Source organism: Phragmites australis, chromosome 5, assembly GCF_958298935.1.
Source record: "Phragmites australis chromosome 5, lpPhrAust1.1, whole genome shotgun sequence".
Classification (NCBI taxonomy): domain Eukaryota; kingdom Viridiplantae; phylum Streptophyta; class Magnoliopsida; order Poales; family Poaceae; genus Phragmites; species Phragmites australis.
This window is the reverse complement of record NC_084925.1, coordinates 1,656,018-1,675,659: the sequence shown is the minus strand read 5'-3', so window position 1 is coordinate 1,675,659 and position 19,642 is coordinate 1,656,018. Positions and strand designations below refer to the sequence as shown.

The window sequence follows — 19,642 nt, the reverse complement described above, 5'->3', positions numbered from 1 at the left end:
GGCGGCGAGAGGTCAAAGGCAGCGGAAGTGTAGGATCGAGGGTACGCGGGTACCATGTAAGAGACTTGAGAAGGCAAGGATTGCGACACACCTTGTATTTATCGATGGATTGGTGTATAAATACATGTACAACCGAGACTAAATCAGCTAACTGCATAACTACCTAAGTAACTGACCAGCTAAAGCATAGGGAAGTTGAATGTGGACAAGGCGGAGCCGTGCATGTTGCTAACAATTCTCTGCGCTACATTGGTGGTGGATATAAATGACGGGTTAAGAGTTTATCCATCACTTATGTCATTCTTTCTAGCATATCACATGAGAGATGCTCATAGGTGAATGGTCACGGTTACGACCTGTCACTTATAACTAGCTATTAATGACGAGATCCGTCACCCATGATGATTATCATCCATCATCTATAGGTTTTTTCACGTAGTGATGGTACATAGGACACCGATTAAATTTTGTTTTCAGTGATCTATCATATATAATAACTTATGTGACACCTCTAACCTAATAAATAGGACATTCGGATACTTAGCATACCAGTCCGGAACACCTATTTACTGCACCCAAACACCAAGGTGCACACGAGAGAGAGCCCACGACAATGCCGGTCGCCGGTCGGTCAACACATGAGATTGATAGGTTCATCGAGACAGACGCCGTAGTGCTCGAGTTCCGACCAATTCCAGCGAGTTCCATGATCAGACGAGGTGGTTGAAACGACGAGCTCTCTTTGACGGCTCGCACCTGCCTGCTTGCACAGGTTTCATTCTGTCCGCACTCAACACATGAGATTGATAGTAACTAGCTAGACCCTTCAACAGTGAGCAGACATGCGATTACTATTATCAGGTAGAACGTTTTCTGGTTATTATTATTATTATTATTAAGTGCGGCTTGCAACCATAGACCCATTGTAAGCTTGGTCAATCTCACAAGGCATTTTTGTTTATTTGCAGGCAGGCATTGCAGCATATTCTGATCGTCGCAAACCATCTCCTTCTTGAGCGTGGAGAGTGGACAGACAGCATCATAGATGCGCTTGGCGTACAGTCCCCGGTAACTGACGCGGCCGTTCACGCAAACTGCAGCATCAGCATCAGCATCAGCTGGCCCTGAATCCATTCAGGGATGGGGCTAGCATTCAGTGCAATATTACACAGCCCCATGAATCCATTATGCAAGTGCTTCTCGGTTCTTACCATGCTGTCATTCAGTGAAATATTACACAGCCCAATGTATCCATGATGCAAGTGCTTGTCAGTTTTTACCATCTCCGGTCACAGCCGTGCCGCAGCCGATGAAGGCCAGGCAGATCTCCCTGCAGTCGCTACCGGCGGCAGCCAACTCAGGGATGCCGGCGCAGTCGGCCCCGCAACTGATCGTGCAGAACACCGGAGGGTGGTTTCTTCCTGCAGTCAGGGTAGCAGTTCCGGTAACACTCGCAGAACAATGACACGCCGGCCACTTGCAGTACTCGGCCTGACAGCAGGATGAGCATTCAGGCAGCAAGAACTGCCATCCTCTTATTCCCCTCCATTCTTCTCCCTGATCCAGAGGCAGATCAGATCATGAAACCCACAATGTTCAATTGAATCCTTCTGAAAAAAATACCTACTGAGAAGAACAATTCTTTCTTTCTTTTTGCGAGGAGTGTGCTGTTGCTTTACTGACTGCAACGTTGGTGCGGTGATTTCAAATCATGTAGAAGAACAATAACAATACAGAAAAAAAGAACATTCGACCTTGATTCTTGCTAGACGATGGTGAAGTCTGGCAAAAGCTGATATCTGTGGTCCGAAACTCTGAAGTACTCGGAGTCTGCAAGCTGGGGAGCTTACTTTTTGCCCATTTATTCATCTGTTTTTACTTCATGATCATGCTAGTCAACCAGATTGTTTGTGCATCACATCAGTCATGACGAATGCCATTCAACATCGTACCTTCATGAAGTGCTCGAGTTGCATTTACTGTGCTGTTGATTTTTTACTGTGGTTTTCGTCTTTTGCTCCTTGTATAACCCCCAAACCTTCTCAGCATTTTGATGTGTGTATAGCATGTCTTCCATCAGGACACGAAATGGTGCAACTCTGTCCCCGTCAGCCATCTTGAGAATATTTAAAAATAATAATTATTTGTTTGCTTTTTACGACAAGTGTGTTACCTGAAAGTCTGAAACTCTGCTTTCTGTTGCTTTGTTGCCTACGTTGCAATTTCAGAAAAAGTTTCAGTTTTGACCAAGGCATAAGGCAAGCAGCATTCATGGGTGCGAGTGCGCAGCTCTGTAGATTACATGATTACATGAACAGAACAAGAATCACCACCCCTTTCTTCTTGCCTTGTACAGAACACACTCGAATGAGACTTTTGGTGATGGCTTCTTCTTCAGAGAAACAGGAGGAATTAAGAACCGAGCTTTTGGTGGTTCTGATACTCATGTGGCACCTTGTATATATAGCACTGGAGACTTGAATGGCCGGCGTCTGCTGTTACGAATTTTCCCAGAAATTTTTTCCAACGATTAGTATGGAAATTGTGGCGAACTTCTCATTTCCCTATGAGGAATTGCTTTGCTACCGCAACTGCCCCAAAGTTCCATTCTGCAGTTATGTTTCCATCTTAAGGCAGAGAGGAAGTGAGTGGCACATAAGTTTGCATCTTCCAAAGACGGACTATATATACCATGTCTAGCAGTTACAAGGCATATCTCATGTTCAGGAAAGCTTGGCCTGCCCACCATTACAGGATTCAATAATGATGTTATAAATCCGGCTCGTAATCTTGGAAAAGGAGGTCTAATTTTTTTTAGACAAGGGGGGAAAAGTCACGACCTTTTGAATCGTGTAATATATCCCTAGTTTATTATTACATCATCTCAGTTCATAGCTGAATATTGAAGGAAATGCAAACGTATAAGATCATATCAATATAAATCATAGCACATAGTCTAGTACTAAGCCACCATCCATTCTTGACGAGGAGCTCCATGCCTACCACCTCCAATGCTTGACACATCGTACTTATGTTTTCTTTCTCGCTTTCCTATTATATCAATCTTTAGAATCTCAGCCAATAAATACCCTTAAAAATTGTCTGCATAAAAGAGGCTATTATTTTCTTATCAAAGACAGCATCATTATAGCATAGTCAAATTATCCAAAAAAATCAATCACCCCAATCAAGATTTCTTTCTTTTTTACTTGCTCCTAAGTCACCTAGCCAACCACTCATAATAGGCGAAATTTTCAGTGCAAACGATGAGCTCAGTGCAAACACCCTTCGGAGGTCGTCTGATCCGCATCCAACGGCAGCCCGTGATCCCACCATCCCACCGCCAGCATTTTCTCGCAAAACCCCCTATGCAATTTCGATTCCTCACAACTTGGCCTTCCTCATTGCCCGCCCGTAGCTCCTCCTCGCCACCGCCTGCCTCCCGCTGCTGGCTGCGTGCCGCCACATCGGCAGCCACCACGCGTCCCTTCCTCCTTTGTCACTGCCACAACAACAGCCACCACACAAGAGCATCAGCAGCGTCCTTCCTCGCCGCCCGCCCACAGCCGCACCAACTATCTCCCAATTCCACTAGGGTTCGAGCTCCCCCGACGGTGTTCTCCTCCGCGGCATGGCTCCCTCGTCGGCCGAGGATGAGGAGTAGTGCATGGGAGTCGGCACAAAAGTCGTGGAGGGGAATGAGGTGAGGGTGGTGGAGCTCAGAGAGGATGATCACAACGTTACAGAAGGATTTGGTGATGGTGGCCGAGGTGGAGGGGAACAACCGGGATGAGGAGGGCGGGACATGGAGCCACTTGACAGTGGTGGGGTGGCCGGTGGGCGGAAGGTATGCTAGGAACACTATCTTGAACCTGTCGTTGCTGAGCTTGCGGCCAATGTTGAAGCTCGCGATGGCGGCATGGAGCTGCTCATAGGTGAAGATCGGATAGTGGTTCTGGAGCCCGTGGCGATAGAGGAACACGGCGGTGTGGGAAGCTGTAGAGGAGGAGCCTGTCACTGTTGATGGGTTCCGCCCCACCACGCCGTGCCTGTGGAAGCGACAAACAACGATGGTGAAGTAGAGGTAGAGCAGGAGCAACGCAAGGAGCGACGAAGTGGTGAGCACGCTGCTGGTGCTCTTGGCGTGGTGGCTATTGCTATGGCGGCTACAGAGGAGGAGTGGACGCGCGATAGCTGCTGTTGTGGTGACAGACGGCCAGTATTTAAGACTACCATTTCAGTTTCTTTTGACCAAGTTATCTTTGATCAAAATTATCCATCTTCTTAAATACCACAAGAAGATATTTATTCTGAGTGGGAGCTTAATTTTCCACTGCAATTTATTTAGGACCGTGATGGGCTTATTAATCATCTTTTTGTACATGGAATGGACTGAAAAACTCTCATTCGCATGTAGTCCCCATCTAAATGTGTTACATTCCTCGGAGAGGTTAATATGCACTAACTTTGACACTAGATTGTGACAGACAATTAGTTTGTCTCCAATGATTGGTCGGTGGAAGGAGATATTCAGGAGTATTGTTCTCATCACTTCCGCAGCTATGGCCAGCTGCCTCCTAGAAACATGATAGGGTTGAGAGTATTGCTCACTTAGGCGCCTATTCCCTAATCACTTGTCATTCCAAAATCTAATATGGGTTCCATCCTGTGTCTGAAAAGAACCGCATTTGAGGAATTCACTCTTAATTTTCATGAGGCTAGTTCAAAAGTGAGAATCTCCTAGTTTTCCTTCCACATGAGTGAGTGATTTATTAGCTAAGTATTTCTTTCTGAGTAGCCTTTGCCAAACCCCATCCTTGTTTAGTAGCTTATAGAGCTATTTACTGATGAGACAGATATTTTGGACCGATATATCAGTAATTCCCAATCTACCTTGATCCTTTTGTTGGCATAAGATATTCTATCGGACCAACCTATATTTCTTCCTATGATTGTCCCCTTGCCAAAAGAATTTGGATCGTATATAATCTAGTCTCTTCAGGACCTCTGGAGAAATCTCATAGAAAGACATCATAAACATAGGGAGGTTGCTTAAGACTGAGTTTATGAGCACTAATCGGCCCCCAGCAGACATAAGCTTTCCTTTCGAACTGCTCAGTATTTTTTCAAATATCTCTTCTACACTGCTCCAATCACTGTTCTTCAATTTTTTATAATGCATAGGTATGCAAAGATATTTTAATGGGCGATTGCTACTATCACATCCGAATAACTATGTATTGGTCTTCATATTCCTTAGTATCACCATAACAAAATAGTTCACTTTTGTGAAAGTTTATCTTGAGCCCAGAGAGTTGTTTGAAGACACATAAAAGGTGTTTCATATTTTTGCATGCTCCAAGTTATGATCTATAAAAATGATGGTGATATCTACATATTGCAAAATAGATAATCCATCATCCACAAGATGTGATACAACTCATGAGATTTGTTCGTCATGTTTGGCCCTTGAAATTATTATCGCAAGCATATCAGCAATAATATTAAAAAGGATTGATGAGAGAGGATCTCCTTATCTAAGTCCTTTATGTGTTTGGAAGTAGGGGCCAACTTCATCATTGGCTTCAATCCCCATATTCCATTTCGGCACAAAACTTTGGATCCATTCGCATCATTGTGACGAGAATCCTTTCATGTGTAAGTCTTGTTAAAGAAAAGACCATTTAACCTTGTCATAGGCTTTCTCAAAATCAATTTTTAATATCATACCATTTTGCTTTTTCCTATGTAGTTTATGAATGGTCTCATGGAAGATAATAACTCATTCCATTATATTGCGGCCAGACATGAAAGCAGTTTATGTAGGTCACAACACTTCTTCAACTACATTACCGATTTTGTTAGTGCCAACTTTAGTGATTATTTTAAAGCTGACATTAAGCAAATGTATTAGACGGTATTCTTGAATTTTTAGCGTACTACACTTTTTAGGTACAAGTGTAATAACACCGAAGTTATGCTGAAGAAGGGTAATTTTCCTTAGTGGAAATCATCAAACAAAGTCATGAGATCCCCTTTGATGATCTCCCAAAATACTTGATAAAATTCTACTAGTAAGCCATCTAGACCATCTGGAAGATGTCATACCTCACCTCTTTTTCATCAAAAGGTTCAGTTAGGATCTCATTCTCTCTATCACTTACCCAAGAGATATCATCTCTATTAGATCCATCTATTTTAAAAGTATTATGTTCGGACTTGCCAAACAATCCCTTATAGTATTTTATAATATACCACTTGAGTTAGACCTCCCCTATATAGGTGTCTTCCTCTTATTCTAATTTATAAATCCTTTATTTTCAGTGTTTGCCACGGGCCACTTGGAAATATTGGAAAATCTTGTCTGCTCACTCTCACTGCTGAAAACGCTTTCCACCAGGCGGCCGGCGCAACGCGTGTCGCCTGCATTTGGTACACCCTACAGAGTCACAAAGATTTGGTCAGATACTGAGATGCAGTTCTTTTATAGTTCTATTGTGCATATGTAAATATGTCCATCCTTATTGTTTGCCGTAAGAATGTAAGATGATCCATAATTGGTAAACATTTGTGAGACGGCCAAGTTGGTTGTTCTGAGTTGCCAAGTTGGGCTTCAAAGAATGGAGCCGAATTTTTGTTCTGCCATTTAAGTTGTGAATTTAACCAACCTCTTGGATGATTGGATCAAATAGAGTTCATTTAACTTTGAGCATGGTTATTCTGAATTTCTGAGTATGCATGTCTCTCGAATATATGCAGGGATTGCATGTGCTAAAACAAGATCCCGAGAACTTCTTAACATAAATAAAAGAACACTGCCCTCATGAAGATAGAATAATATTGGGCTATTATCACGATTGAATAATATTAGATTAAATTAGTGGTATGTTTTTTTCTTGATGTGTTTTGTATTCTTTTACCACTATACTTTGAAATTTGAACTAAACGATTGTTTGTTAAGTATTTGAGCCACATCCCCTCTTAGAAATTTGTACTAGATGCGTCCCTGTTTTCCACTGCCAAGTTGTCAAGAAACCATCACGTGCCTCGAATCTTTCGTAGATAAGAATCGGGTCTCGAATCATTCGTGAAAACAGAATCATGTCTCAAATCTGCCACAGGCAGACGCACATTTCACACTGAACATATGAGAGATCTATGCACCGGCAACTAGAGCTTTCAGCAGAGAGCATGTGTGAGATTAATAGTATCAAGTAGACAGTTTATTATTCAGGAGTAGTTAATAATTAGAATGATATAAAGCTGGTTCACACTTCACAAGACACTAATTATTTTCCAGCGGGCATTGCAGGCAAGCATCACAGCGGATCCTGATCATCACAGGACAGCATGCGGCCCCTCGTAGACAACTTCCTAAGTGTGCTTGGCGTGCAGTTTCTGGTAGTAACCGGTGCAGTCAATGGCGCAGGCTGCAGTATCAGCATCAGTTGTTGGCACTGCCATAGCTAGCAAAATGAAAACAAGCGGCCGTAGTGGAGGCAAGCGGCAGTGCTGGCGGCGGCGGGGTGGTCCAGCGGAGCTGCTTCGGGCGGTGCGTGTGATGGTTAGAGTGGAGGCAAGCGGCAGTGCTAGCGGCGGCGGGCCACCGGCTTCAAGCGGGGGGGCTGCTCCAGCGTGGATGCTCTTTCGGTGTAGCCAAGCAACGGAGGTGGGCAACCCAGCGGCTCGACATAGGGTGGCGGCGTGTGGTGGCGCTACTGGGGCTACGATGCGGCGGTGTTGCTCCGGGCGGCGCAAAGGCAGTGCTTGGCAAGCGGCGACCCAGCTGCTTCGGGTGCATGGAGAGCGACGAGTTGCAGTCGGCCAGCGCGACGGCGGTGGCGCCGCTTCGGGCGGCATGGATGCTAGAAGGCCTCCGGCTTCCATGTCGGCGGTATACCTCCCCCCTTTTTCTTTTCGATCTTGTGGCGGTGGCCATCAAGCTACCGCATTCTGTGCAAGGGATAGCCACCAGATTCCGGCCGGCGGCAAGGTGGCGGTTGCGGGCCCCACCAATTGTGTTTACGCTGACGATGCTATGCCGTATGCGCTACTGTTTTGGTACTGTTAATGTTGTGATGTAACGATTTGTTCTGGGATACTGTTAATGCTAGATGTGATGCTTTCAAACTATTCACTGCTGTTCATGTGATGCGATTCTAGATCTGTTTTGACAAAAAAACAGTAGTAGCGAGAATAGTACCAAACCGATCATACCTTTCAATTCTTGTGAACAGATTTGTACCGTGTAGGGCATATCGCCCGCTTGACAACGATGTCGATGCAATGCAAATCAGGCGCAGTCAGATTCGTTCCACTAGCTTGGTCTCCGGTAGAGCTTCGTGCTGATAGCGTGTTGAAAAACCGCTGCTACCAGGTGTAGTTCAGCGATCCTTCGAGAAAATAATTGCAAAAGGAGACACAATGTAGGAGAAAAACTACTTATTCTTCATTTATATGTATTTACAAGAGGGGTATTGCCCAGTATATATAGTGCCAAAAGTCCTTAAGAGATAGAATCAATCTCCAAGAGATATAGATCTATTCTAAAAAGATCAAATCTTTAGAGATCAAGACGAGTTTAAATTCTATTGTAAAACTATAGGTTTCCTAACAACATTTACATCTTCCAAAGACGAACTTACATATTGTTGACGATCAAAATTGGCATGTTGTGAAGAATTTCAGTTCTGGAAGATTCCTGGTTGACTGGTGAACACAATTCCGACTAGTGAATAGTAACCACGACCAGATGAACAATAACCTCCAACAAGTGAACAGTGATTTCAGACCAGTAAATAATGATTTGAGACTAGTGAACACGATCAGTGATCATGACCAATGACTAGACGACTAGTGATCATAGTTTATTCCTGTAGCTGGTCTCCGGACGGATGAAAGAGTTGGTCGAATCTAAAGAAGGCCGAACTACATTAAAGCGTATTCGGGTAGATATATGAGAGTTTTACGTGTTTAAATAGGAAATATATGTTCGTTATAGAAAGTTTGGAGATCAGGTAGGCATAGTCGAATTATATATGTAAGTCTTGTTCGGTTTGAATTAGGAGTTCTGATCTCTTATGGCTAAGACATGCTGCCCTTTAAATATGAGAGGGTCATGGCCGATTGAGGATACCAACCAATCGATCAAATCAATCTACTTTACCTTTCGTTTTTTACCTAGTTCCTGTAGTCTCGTTCTCTTTTCCAATCTATATTGCTACATGTTCTTGATTCCAACGACCAAGGACAAGCTGCCGGTCATCTGTGCTACGACAGGGTCCCTCCCGAGCGTGGGAGACGACAAAGGTCCGACAACGCAGTGCCACGATCAGGGTATCTTGGGTGCTGCTCACCGGATATTGCACACAAGGTGCTCAGTGTGTTGGCGTGGTAACTTTTCGTGTCAACACACTTTTTGGCGACTCCGCTGGGGAAGAAACTTTTGGCTACCTTTTAGCCGAATTTTAAAACCTTAGCCATGACGAACAGATCCGAAGTCGACCCCGACAACGTCTTTGTGCCTACCATCGAGGAGCAAGATGAGGAGGCACAACAAGAATATGAAAGACGCAAGATGGAGTTCGACACGACATTCGCTTCGTGCTACCAAAAGACGAGGCAAGGCATCATCCGGAAGGGAGGAGATTTCACGTCTATCTATATCAAGCCCGAGGTAACTCCCATTGTGAGTAACGCATCTCCTTCTGAAGAGAAAGTTGCTTTGATGATTGATCAGCAAGTATGTGTTATTATGAGTAACAAGTTTGATGCATTAGTTAAGGGTTTTAATCAATCACTCAGTAGCCGTCTAGATTCAATGGTTCTTAAGATGAAAAATATTAAGGATACACTAAAACAGTCTCTATCACATGATGCTAGTACTTCAACTTCTAATAATGATGGTAGAACTCAGCAAGGTTTTTTTGATTCATCGGTAAAATTTATGCTACCTATACCTACACAACAAAGTATACCGATGGAATAAATTTATAGCCGAACTAATGTTGTAGGTTCAGCCAATGTTGTGACACCACCGTCTACTTCACTAGATGCCACTAAACCGGAGGTTACCGCCTACTTCACTAGATGCCACTAATCAGGGTATGGTTTTTCCATTGTCAAATACTACATCTAGTATAATTAACTTGGTTCCATATGTAACTAATAACAATAGCCGAGTTAATGAAATTTTAACAAACATGCCAATAGCTTCACATAATATCGTTGCATATAGTGCGCCTCCTATACCTCCACAAGGATTCGGCATCCCTTACGGTCCATTGTCAGAGACTTATTTTAATGTGCCTCCACAAAATACTCCATATACGCAGCCCGTTGTGCCGCATTCTCGTGATACACCGCCACATTATTTTGGGTAGCAACAACAAACTAATGTGATTCCTACTCGACCCCCGGCCGAGCAACCTATGGGGCACAAAAGTATTAGAGAGAAAATGGCTAACATTTTAAAGGAACACTTTGGGGTAGAACCTAAGGGTAGAGCACGTGTCTATCAAAAATCATACCCAGATTTCTATGATAATATTCAGTATCCCAAAGGGTATAGAGTGCCTGAGTTTATTAAGTTTACTGGGGATAATGGTAGAACCACTCTAGAACATATTACTCAATTTATTTTGCAGTGTGGTGAAGCTAGTGCTAGCAATATGTTGAAATTGAGATTATTTCCTTTATCATTGTTTGGCCCTGCATTTATCTGGTTTACTTCTCTAGCACCTAATTCTATTTATACGTGGCTCCAATTAGAACAAAAAAATCATGAGTATTTTTATACTGGGGACACTGAGCTTAGATTATCACATTTGACATCGATTAAACAAAAACATAATGAGTCTGTTGCTGAATACATTCGAAGGTTTAGAAATACAAGAAACCGATGTTTTAATTTGACAATTTCTGATAGAGATTTGGCCAACCTAGCTTTTTTTTGGTTTACTTTATCATTTAAAAGAAAAGGTAGAGAATCATGATTTCTTATATGTTAGCCAAGTATTACAAAAAGCTTTAGCTCAAGAAAGCTGGGCTAAAGAGTCTAGAAATTTTCATAGGTCGAATGATAGAGTGAGAGAAGATCGTCCTAATGTGCACATGCTTGAATATGAATCTAAAAATTTGAATGATGATGACGTTGATGTATGTGTAGCCGAATGTGCTTGGTCTTCTATGTCTAAATTATTCGTTTGTCCTTCTCTTAAGCCGATGCCTCCGAAGAATCAGCAAGAAGAGATTAAATTTACTTTTGATGTAGCAAAGTCTGATAGAATATTTGATTACTTGTTGAAAGAAAAATAGATTAAGCTGCCTCATGGTCATATAATTCCGCTAATAGATGAGTTAAAGAGGCGAGCTTATTGCAAATGACATAATTTATATTCTCATGCTACTAACGATTACAATATTTTCCATCGTCAGATTCAATCGGCCATTAATGAAGTACGATTAAAGTTTGCGGAGATGCAAGTGGACCTTCAATCGTTCCCAGTTAATGTAGTTGATCTCCAAGATAAGAGCATATTAATTCGGCCAACTCAAGCCGAACGACTAAAGGCAAAAATATAATCGTTGGTGAAGAAAGACCGAAACCTTTGGGGGGGAACAAAAACTTGTTGAAAGAGGTGTTACTTGAGAAGACTCCCGAAGACAAGAAATCAATCAAGACTATGGAGAACACTTCAATCGTCAGGGGGGGCATGTTAATGCTAAACCAAGGATGATCAAGCCAAAGAATCCGGAGGTTGGCAAGTGGAAACTCAATAAAGCGAAGAAACACGACAAGGTTAAGAAATTCAAGCCCACTTTCAAGCAACTCTTGTCTAAATATGAGAAAGACAAGGCCGTTCAAACTCATGTGAATCGGCCAAGTGGAGCTAAGCGATCAAGATCACCTCCAAGACAAGGGGAGAGCCATCATCATCAACCAAGGGAGGGTAATACTACTAATGTCTACCTGCCACTCGGTATGGCGTCATGGTCATGGATGTCTCCTCCAATACCTTTTCCTCCTTGCCCAACTTGGGGCTATAACGGTATGTGGATGTCACCCCTCCTATACAATTTAATCCTTTTTATTCGATATGGACAGTACCACGGAGGCCGGTATTTAATAGAATTTCATGTCCTACTCACGACCGATAAAAGCATACAAATCGGTCTAATGATGTTCAACATAATAAAGTTGTGAAAAAAGTATACCAGGCCAAGGAGGGTAGTGTTTCCATTCAAAATTTAGATTCTAATATTGATAAGTTAAGTAGTACTACTGCTGATATTATTGAGATTGATTCAATAAAAATATTGGCTGAAGAACTTGACAAAGGACCAATTATTTTTTTAATAAATCGGTCAAGTCTAAACAAATACCTACTAATGTCCAAGTTGATTCGAAGCCTAATGATCATGAAGCAAATAGTAGTGAACCGCTTTCTAAGTACTTGCAGCCGAGGTGGTGTCCCTCAAGCTTATCTCACACAAAGAAACGAAGATTGCAGCGGTTACGCAAACAATAATTGGTGGAGCAACAAGCTGAAAAGTTACGAGATGCTACTTTCAATGAGATTAAGCCAATGCAACCCGTGAAGCAAATATGGAGACCAAAGCTAGATGTTATAACAGCTCCTACCACAACCCCTTCATCAACAACAACGCCGGCACCTATGCAAGGTGACAAGGAAGATGGAGAATTACTTGATTATGGAGAGTCGCCGGTGCATGCTAATGATGCTTCACCAATCGAAGGTATAGACATTAATATGATTTTTATGTTACCTTCGGAGTTTCGGTTAAATGATGTAGTGAATCAATAAGCAAAGATATAAGGCCGATGTATTAGCTACCATCGTCCTAAGGTATTCATGGCCGATGTCTTGATCATCACCCTAAGAAACGTAGAAGTAGAGAAGATATGTTTTTTTTTTTTGCACGAAAGCTTTACAAAAAATAGGGGGGCATATGTTGATGACTGAGATTGGCATGTTGAGAAGAATTTTGATTCTAAAAGTTTTTTAGTTGACCGGTGAATAGTATTCCAACTAGTGAACATTAGCCGCGATCAGATGAACAGTAACCACGACCGGATGAACAGTAATTTCCGACTAGTGAACAGACCTACTGCCCTTTAAATATGAGAGGGTCATGACCGATTGAGGATATCAACCAATCGATCAAATCAATTTACTTTACCTTTCGTTTTTTCCTAGTTCCTGTAGTCCTGTTCTTTTTTTCAATCTATATTACATGTTCTTAATTCTAATGACTCGCCGGCCATCTGTGCTCCGAAAGGGTCCCTCCCGAGCGTAAGTGACGACGAAGGTCCAACGACGCAGTACCACGACTCAGGTATTCTAGGTGCTGCCCACCGGATATTGCACACGATGTGCTCAGTATATTAATGTGGCAACTTTTCGCGTCAACACATATACCATGTCTAGCAGTTACAAGGCATATCTCATGTTTAGGAAACCTTGGCCTGCTCTTTTTCCATCTAGCAGTTTGAATCACAGGAAAGTTGCAAGATCTTTTTTCTCCTTGAGGTGGAGCTAAATGAAGGGATGCATCTGTATTTGGAAGAAAAACTGCACAATATGTTCAATAGGTTCTTTAACTGCGATCTCAGATTCAATCAATTAAATAGAAACTTAGTTTAATTCATCTAGACGTATATAACCAATTAAATATTTTTTTTCAACAACTATAAATCCACTCATCCTAAGTATACGGTCCAGGCAAAAGGCAAAACTCCAGACGGGCAATAATGACACCCATACTGTTCCACACACGCAGCATCTACACAACGAGAGCTCTCATTCAGGCAGCTGAGAAGGAATCAGATTTGCCATACACGCACAAATACACCTCCACTCATATTATATATAACCACCAGTCAACTCTACAAAAGAAGTCAACGAATAGTATCATCTCCATTTCACCAATCAGTCAACCTATACACCCCCCCCCCCCCCTGTTTTTTGTTCAGTTTCCATTTCTGCAAAAACTCTTGACCTGTGTTGCTTTGGTATCATCCATCCATATGCCTGAAACTATACGGTATAAAACGCATGTGCCGGCCTCCTCACTTTTTTTTTCCTTGGAGAGGGCACCTGCATAAGAAGAATCTAGCAAAGAACTCAGACCCGCCATTATTCTATGGCTTGCTTCTCTCATTGCTTTTTCTGAATGAACTGCTTGTTGTGCTCTAGCCTCTTAGGAACCACTTGGAGAGCAGGCGGCGTTTCAGTTTGATCACCAGTCTGAATACCGCGTAGCACGGCACCTGCATCACCGCGGCGGTGAGGTACCTGCGCGTGCCATGCAAATGTCAGTGAGAGATCGATGAGAAATTGCGATAACAATCGACTGACTGAAGATGAAAAGTTGTGTGGAGTCTATGAGAAATTGCTCTCATGATGAGTTAGGTGGCTTTACCACAAAGGTGAAAAATTGGATGACAAGTCGAGGAATGGGTAAGGCCACCTGCCAAAAGAAGTCACATAATGTTGAGTTAGTACAATGAAATGCAACTCAGCAGGTATTACTCTTGGAACTGAAGCTGGAAAAAGTACCAAGTTGGAGTTGCTGCATGGACAATCCATTGAAAAATGACGTAGAGCGCAGTCCAAAGGAAGAAGTATGAGATCCGGAACCAAGGGAATAGCTGTAAAACCATGTAAAATTTGAAATATGGTGAGTAAAGGCATGCATGACCTTGCTTGAGAGATCTTCAAGTTTAGTAGTCACTCATGTGCTTACCAAGTTGTTCAGGGCAGCTTCACCAAGCATGAAAACAGCATTAACTGAATGCATCCCTATCAACAACTGTCAGAAGAGGAATCGGTGAACAATTAGCATTGCTTTGGTCATAATTTGAGGCAGCTTCCATGTGGGGAACACATGAAACATGTGTACTTACAAAGTTCAGATTGTAGTCTTTGATGGTGAGGAATGGGAAAATGATGAACCAAAACACGCAGTCTGTAAGCATCACAGCGCCTGCATTTACCTGTAAACAATGGTAAACAAGTTATGATATCAGTGTGGTTAAATAGTAATAAAACAAAGATATAAATTCTTGAATAGCTGCTAGATGCTCAATATCTTCTGAGAGCGCTGAGTACTTGATCACTCGACAGATTGTAACCACAAAGGTAGCTTATGCTACATAAAGGCTAAAAACAAGCAACTTCTGCAATTGAACTATAGTGGCATGCTAGCTTCCTATTTTAGAAAACAAGGCAGACGAAAACCAAAGCTGTGCAAAATCCTTAAAAAGGATCACAAAGAATTCAAAGATAAGAAAATTTTAAAAAATGGATGGTAAAGTTTTGCGAATAGTATAGTCCAACACTAATGGGGCGCGATCTGAAGCTTTGGCTCCTAGGTTAACATCCTTGTAGTTATCTATCAGTTCTTGTCACAAAGCAAAAGGTGTGATTTCCACACTGCCCTGTGCCAACCTAGGTAGACATTCAGTCACCATTTTGATACAGTTAGGCCTAGCAAATCGATCCAAAGGAAACGGGTTGCCTTTATTCCTGATGCCACAACTAAGAGTCAGAGAAAGATGGGGAAAGGTGATTCAGACCTTCAAGCAAGAAAGGAAATATGAGGTGTGCAGACTGAAGAGATATATTGAACTTTTTTTTGTGGAAAATATATTGAACAGTTAGAAAGGGACCAACAGCTAGATGGCATGGCTCGTGTAGGAGACAATGATGCTATATGGCCACATCTGATTTATGGAAACGGAATCCAATTCATGAGCATACTAATTTAGTAGTTAGTACATGATGGTAGCTACCCAGCACTAATAATTGCACCTGAAAAGCAAAATGAGATCCCTCCATGTATATATGCAATGCAAATCAGCAGATGTCAATGCAGAATGCAGGTGTCCCTCTCCAATAAAAAACCTGAAAAGGCTTCCAAGTGGAGAATTTTTCAAAGTATTTGGTGGTGCGGAAGCCTCTTTTACCTGATAGATGATCTGGAGTAGGTAACCCCAGAATCCAGCAATCTCTCTCGCACCGTCTTCTTCGTCGAAGCTCCGTTTAGCAGCCGCGCCACGGGCAACGTAGCTGGTGCCAAGCTCCATGTCTGCCATCGCCGCGGCGGCATTCTCATCGGCGAACTTGCTGCAGCCATAGATGGACAGGGCTGTGCCAAGCTGAAACAATTCACAGTAACATTGTAACAATGTTGTTTCAGATAAAGGTTGTGCAGAAGTCATTGGCATGCATCATTGGCTTGAGGAATTCAGTGAAGAGATAAATTATTTGGTTGTGATTGTGAAAGAAGGGCCTACGTACCCCGAAGTAAATCGTCACCAGAATGAAGGTCCACCTGCGTGACAGACAGGTCAACAACCACTTAGAGGAAGCTGGGGGACAAGTGCTACTTCTAAGAGCAGAGTTACAAAGTAGAAACACTGAAACAGCTATCAGATCTTTGTAGCAAATTTCGGTGCTACCAACCAGTCACAATCTCTTTAAAAAAGGGGGGAAATGTACACTGGAGATTTGTAAAAGAAAATAATATCGAAAGGTAGATACTTATATATGATTAAAATAATGTCAGAATGTTCAGGTTGAATGGAACAGAAATGTTCAGGTATTCCTACAACACTATCCACTTATCATTTATGAAGCATTGAGAAGCTTGACCACACAAACAGATTTGCAAAACCTACCTCTGTGGTGCTTATGATTAGTTGTTATATTGAGCTGCACAAAAGTGTTTCTTACATGTGATACAGAAATATATCTACTGTTGGGCCCTTTTCCAATTATTAATTAAAACAAAGCCCAAAGAAATGTCTCTTAAATGTACTACAAAAAATTGTACTGGTGTAACTGTTGCTAGCCATCAATTGTGCACAGTGGTGTAACAGAAAATGCAGTGAAATTGCTTGATGGTTCCATTATTGTTTTCAAGAACCTTGTTCAAAACCAATTTCTTCTATGGAATGGGGAGCACCCTTTATTCTTCCAAAACTTCAAAATTGTAATAGAACAGAACAAATGCCAAACTTCCTGACCAATTTTTTTATGAAGGAAAAAAAAGGAGAAATCTTTATCCAACTTTGCATCTAATCCAAAAACTGAAGGAAAGAAGAGGTGAAGGAAGAAAGAAAGAACTAGTAACAAGTCACTTACTGAGTGTAGTAGTAGAAGATGTTGCCACCGTCAGTGATGACAATGACAATGAGCAAGCTGAGGAGGACGAAGAAGGAGATGAGCCTGTAAGCCAGCAGCCACGCCGGGTGGATGTCCCGGAGGCACGGCCGCCACGCCTCGTCGTCGTAGAGCACCCCGGGCCGCCTTCCTTTCCTGTCTCCCTCGCCGCCGCCTGCTCCCGCCGCCGCAGACGCGCCGCCCGGTCGGCGCTCGGCGCCGGGCCCCTCGTGCCGCCATATGAGGTAAGCAGCCACGGACATGCATCCGAGCACCCAGAGCGCGCACAGCCCCGCCCGCCAGTGCAGCCAGTAGCGCAGGTCCGTCGTGTCCGCCGTCGCCACGGGCTCATACGACCGCGTCGACGAGCCACCTGTCGTGAAACGCATGCCCGGCGTTAGCCTCCTCCTCCTCTTCCCCTCTCTGCTCTGATCTCTCCAAGAACAGCAGGGGCCTCTTGGAGCATGAACAGCACACGAGCTCTGGTGTTCTTGGCACTCCAACCAGATCAACCCCTTCTCGATCGGAGCAATGCACAGAGCAAGCAAACACACTTGAAACAGTAGCGCCGGCCTGTCCTAGCGAGCGCTCAGTTTCTTGTAGCTAGAGAAGAAGGCAATGCTAATGCAGGTGGAAGTGGAACGTGTTGCTAGCTGCAGCCAGGCAGCCAACCAACGGCGACCTCAGAGCACAAGGATTCCATGCAGGGGAGGCAAGGAAGGAATGAGTGCATTGATGTGCAACGAACAAATGGAGGTGTGGCGAGACCGAGAGAGAGCACGCCGGTAGAAATATGTCAAGCTTGGCGTCACAAGCTGTGACTTCCCTCCTCTTCGCCGCGCTCTCGTTCTCTCGATCTCTTATCAAACAAGGCAAGCAACCAGGAAACAAACAAACAAACAAACAAGGAGCACGCCTATCTGTCAGTATCAGAGGTTTAGAGCTAGGATTGATGCAGCAGTAGCAGTAGCAGTATGTATTGCTATTACTATTGCTATTACAGCGGCAGGCAGGGAAGATATGGCCAATGTGAAGAGGGGAGGGAAGATGCTTGCACGCAACAAGGGGGGAGGGAAAGCTACAAAAGCAGCAAGAACGAGAGAGGGGGGAGGTGAGGAGTGGGGGAATGAGATGCTTTGCTTCTTCCTCCTTTGGAGGGAAATCTTTCCAGTTATATACATACACGCATCATGGGGGGACACTTGCTCGCACACACCATTTCGTTTGTTTATCTACTGTAGAATCTCCCTCGCCACAACCAACCCCCCTCTCTCTCTCTACCTCAGTTGCTTGGCCGGTTGCTTGCTTGCAGAGGTGGCGCAGAGAGAGATAGAGAAGGGGTAAAAGGAAGGTGGCTTGCGAGGGGGGCCATTGGCATCGCCATTGTGGGACAGCGCGGAATAGCTTTTGGATTGACCAGGGTTTGCGGAAGGAGATCATTTGACGTAGTAGGATGTTTACTGATACATAGACTAATTTTTAATAGGCTCTACGTACACTAAGAGCTTCCTTAACTATATTTTCTTTATTTCGTTTTCTTTTTATTTTTATGTTTGTTTCTATTTTTTTAATCATATTCTTTTTATTTTATTCTCTTTTTAATTCTCCTTCTCATTTTATTCTATTTATTTTTCCTTATCTTCAATAGTTTCTCTTTAAAAAGATTTGTAAAGAGAAAAAAAAAAAGTCTCATTCTGAAAGGAATATTTTTGAAAATCTCTTTACGATAGAAACTGTGAAAAAAAACTATTAAAATGTTAAAAGGAAAAAACATTTCATAAAAATATTGTCGTGCGAAGAAAATCTTTGAAGACGGCATCAGTACAATTACGTCTGAAGAACCGCTTCTGGTCAGCTGGCTCTCTCTCTATCTTTTTCTTGCATGGAAGATGGAACCGGAGCTGCTTTTGCTTGCTCCCATCAAATCCACGGTCAGACCATGCACCGACACGGTCCGTGAGATTTCATTTTTTGAGTGCGTACAGAGCGACCTGTTTTCAAACCTTCACACTGGCCTGGTGGTGACTCCACAGCTGTTTCAGGAAATGGAGGGAACAGGAGTACGGCCTACGTCTGCTGGAAAAACTTTTTTTTACTTGACTGAATTGTAAAACAGCCTTGACTGCTTATTTGCTCTAGGATTTAAACTGAATTTCTTTGCGATGGAGCATGGAGAAATCTTCAGAGAAGTATAGCTAGTCATTTGCTTTCAAATATTGAATTCTCAAAGAAGCATATCCAAAAATTTACTGAAACTTAATTAGTTGGCTTTTTTCAAAACGAAATTAGTTGGTATCCTGTAACTAATCCAACAGGAACCGACTTTTACCCATTTTGTACGAATCTTGGGGAGAAGGTAATTTCTCGAACATTTAGAACAGGGAACCTTGCCGGCCAAGACTTGGAATATGCCCAGACTCAGATAAGATCACAGCCAAGCTAGGTAGCATCTC

General features: G+C 42.9%; 1 protein-coding gene across 1 annotated transcript; it reads right to left on the bottom strand.

Annotated features, from left to right (window-relative positions):
• Positions 1-13,704: 13,704 nt before the first annotated feature.
• LOC133918302 (uncharacterized) lies at positions 13,705-18,596 on the bottom strand. The gene is made up of 8 exons (XM_062362114.1): positions 17,172-18,596; positions 16,326-16,359; positions 15,992-16,183; positions 14,930-15,019; positions 14,770-14,835; positions 14,583-14,674; positions 14,446-14,493; positions 13,705-14,318 (listed from the first exon to the last, which is right to left on the bottom strand). The coding sequence occupies exons 1-8, from the start codon at positions 17,576-17,578 to the stop codon at positions 14,216-14,218; spliced, it is 1,032 nt and encodes a 343-aa protein (XP_062218098.1). The 5' UTR covers positions 17,579-18,596; the 3' UTR covers positions 13,705-14,215.
• Between the last annotated feature and the right edge of the window lie 1,046 nt (positions 18,597-19,642).

Coding starts and splice junctions, on each gene's coding strand:
- LOC133918302 (XM_062362114.1), bottom strand. CDS start 17,578: ATGCGTTTCACGACAGGTGGCTCGTCGACGCGGTCGTATGAGCCCGTG. Junction 15,020..15,991: donor TACTCCAGATCATCTATCAG/GTAAAAGAGGCT, acceptor CATTGTTTACAG/GTAAATGCAGGCGCTGTGAT. Junction 14,319..14,445: donor TCCAATTTTTCACCTTTGTG/GTAAAGCCACCT, acceptor TGGCACGCGCAG/GTACCTCACCGCCGCGGTGA.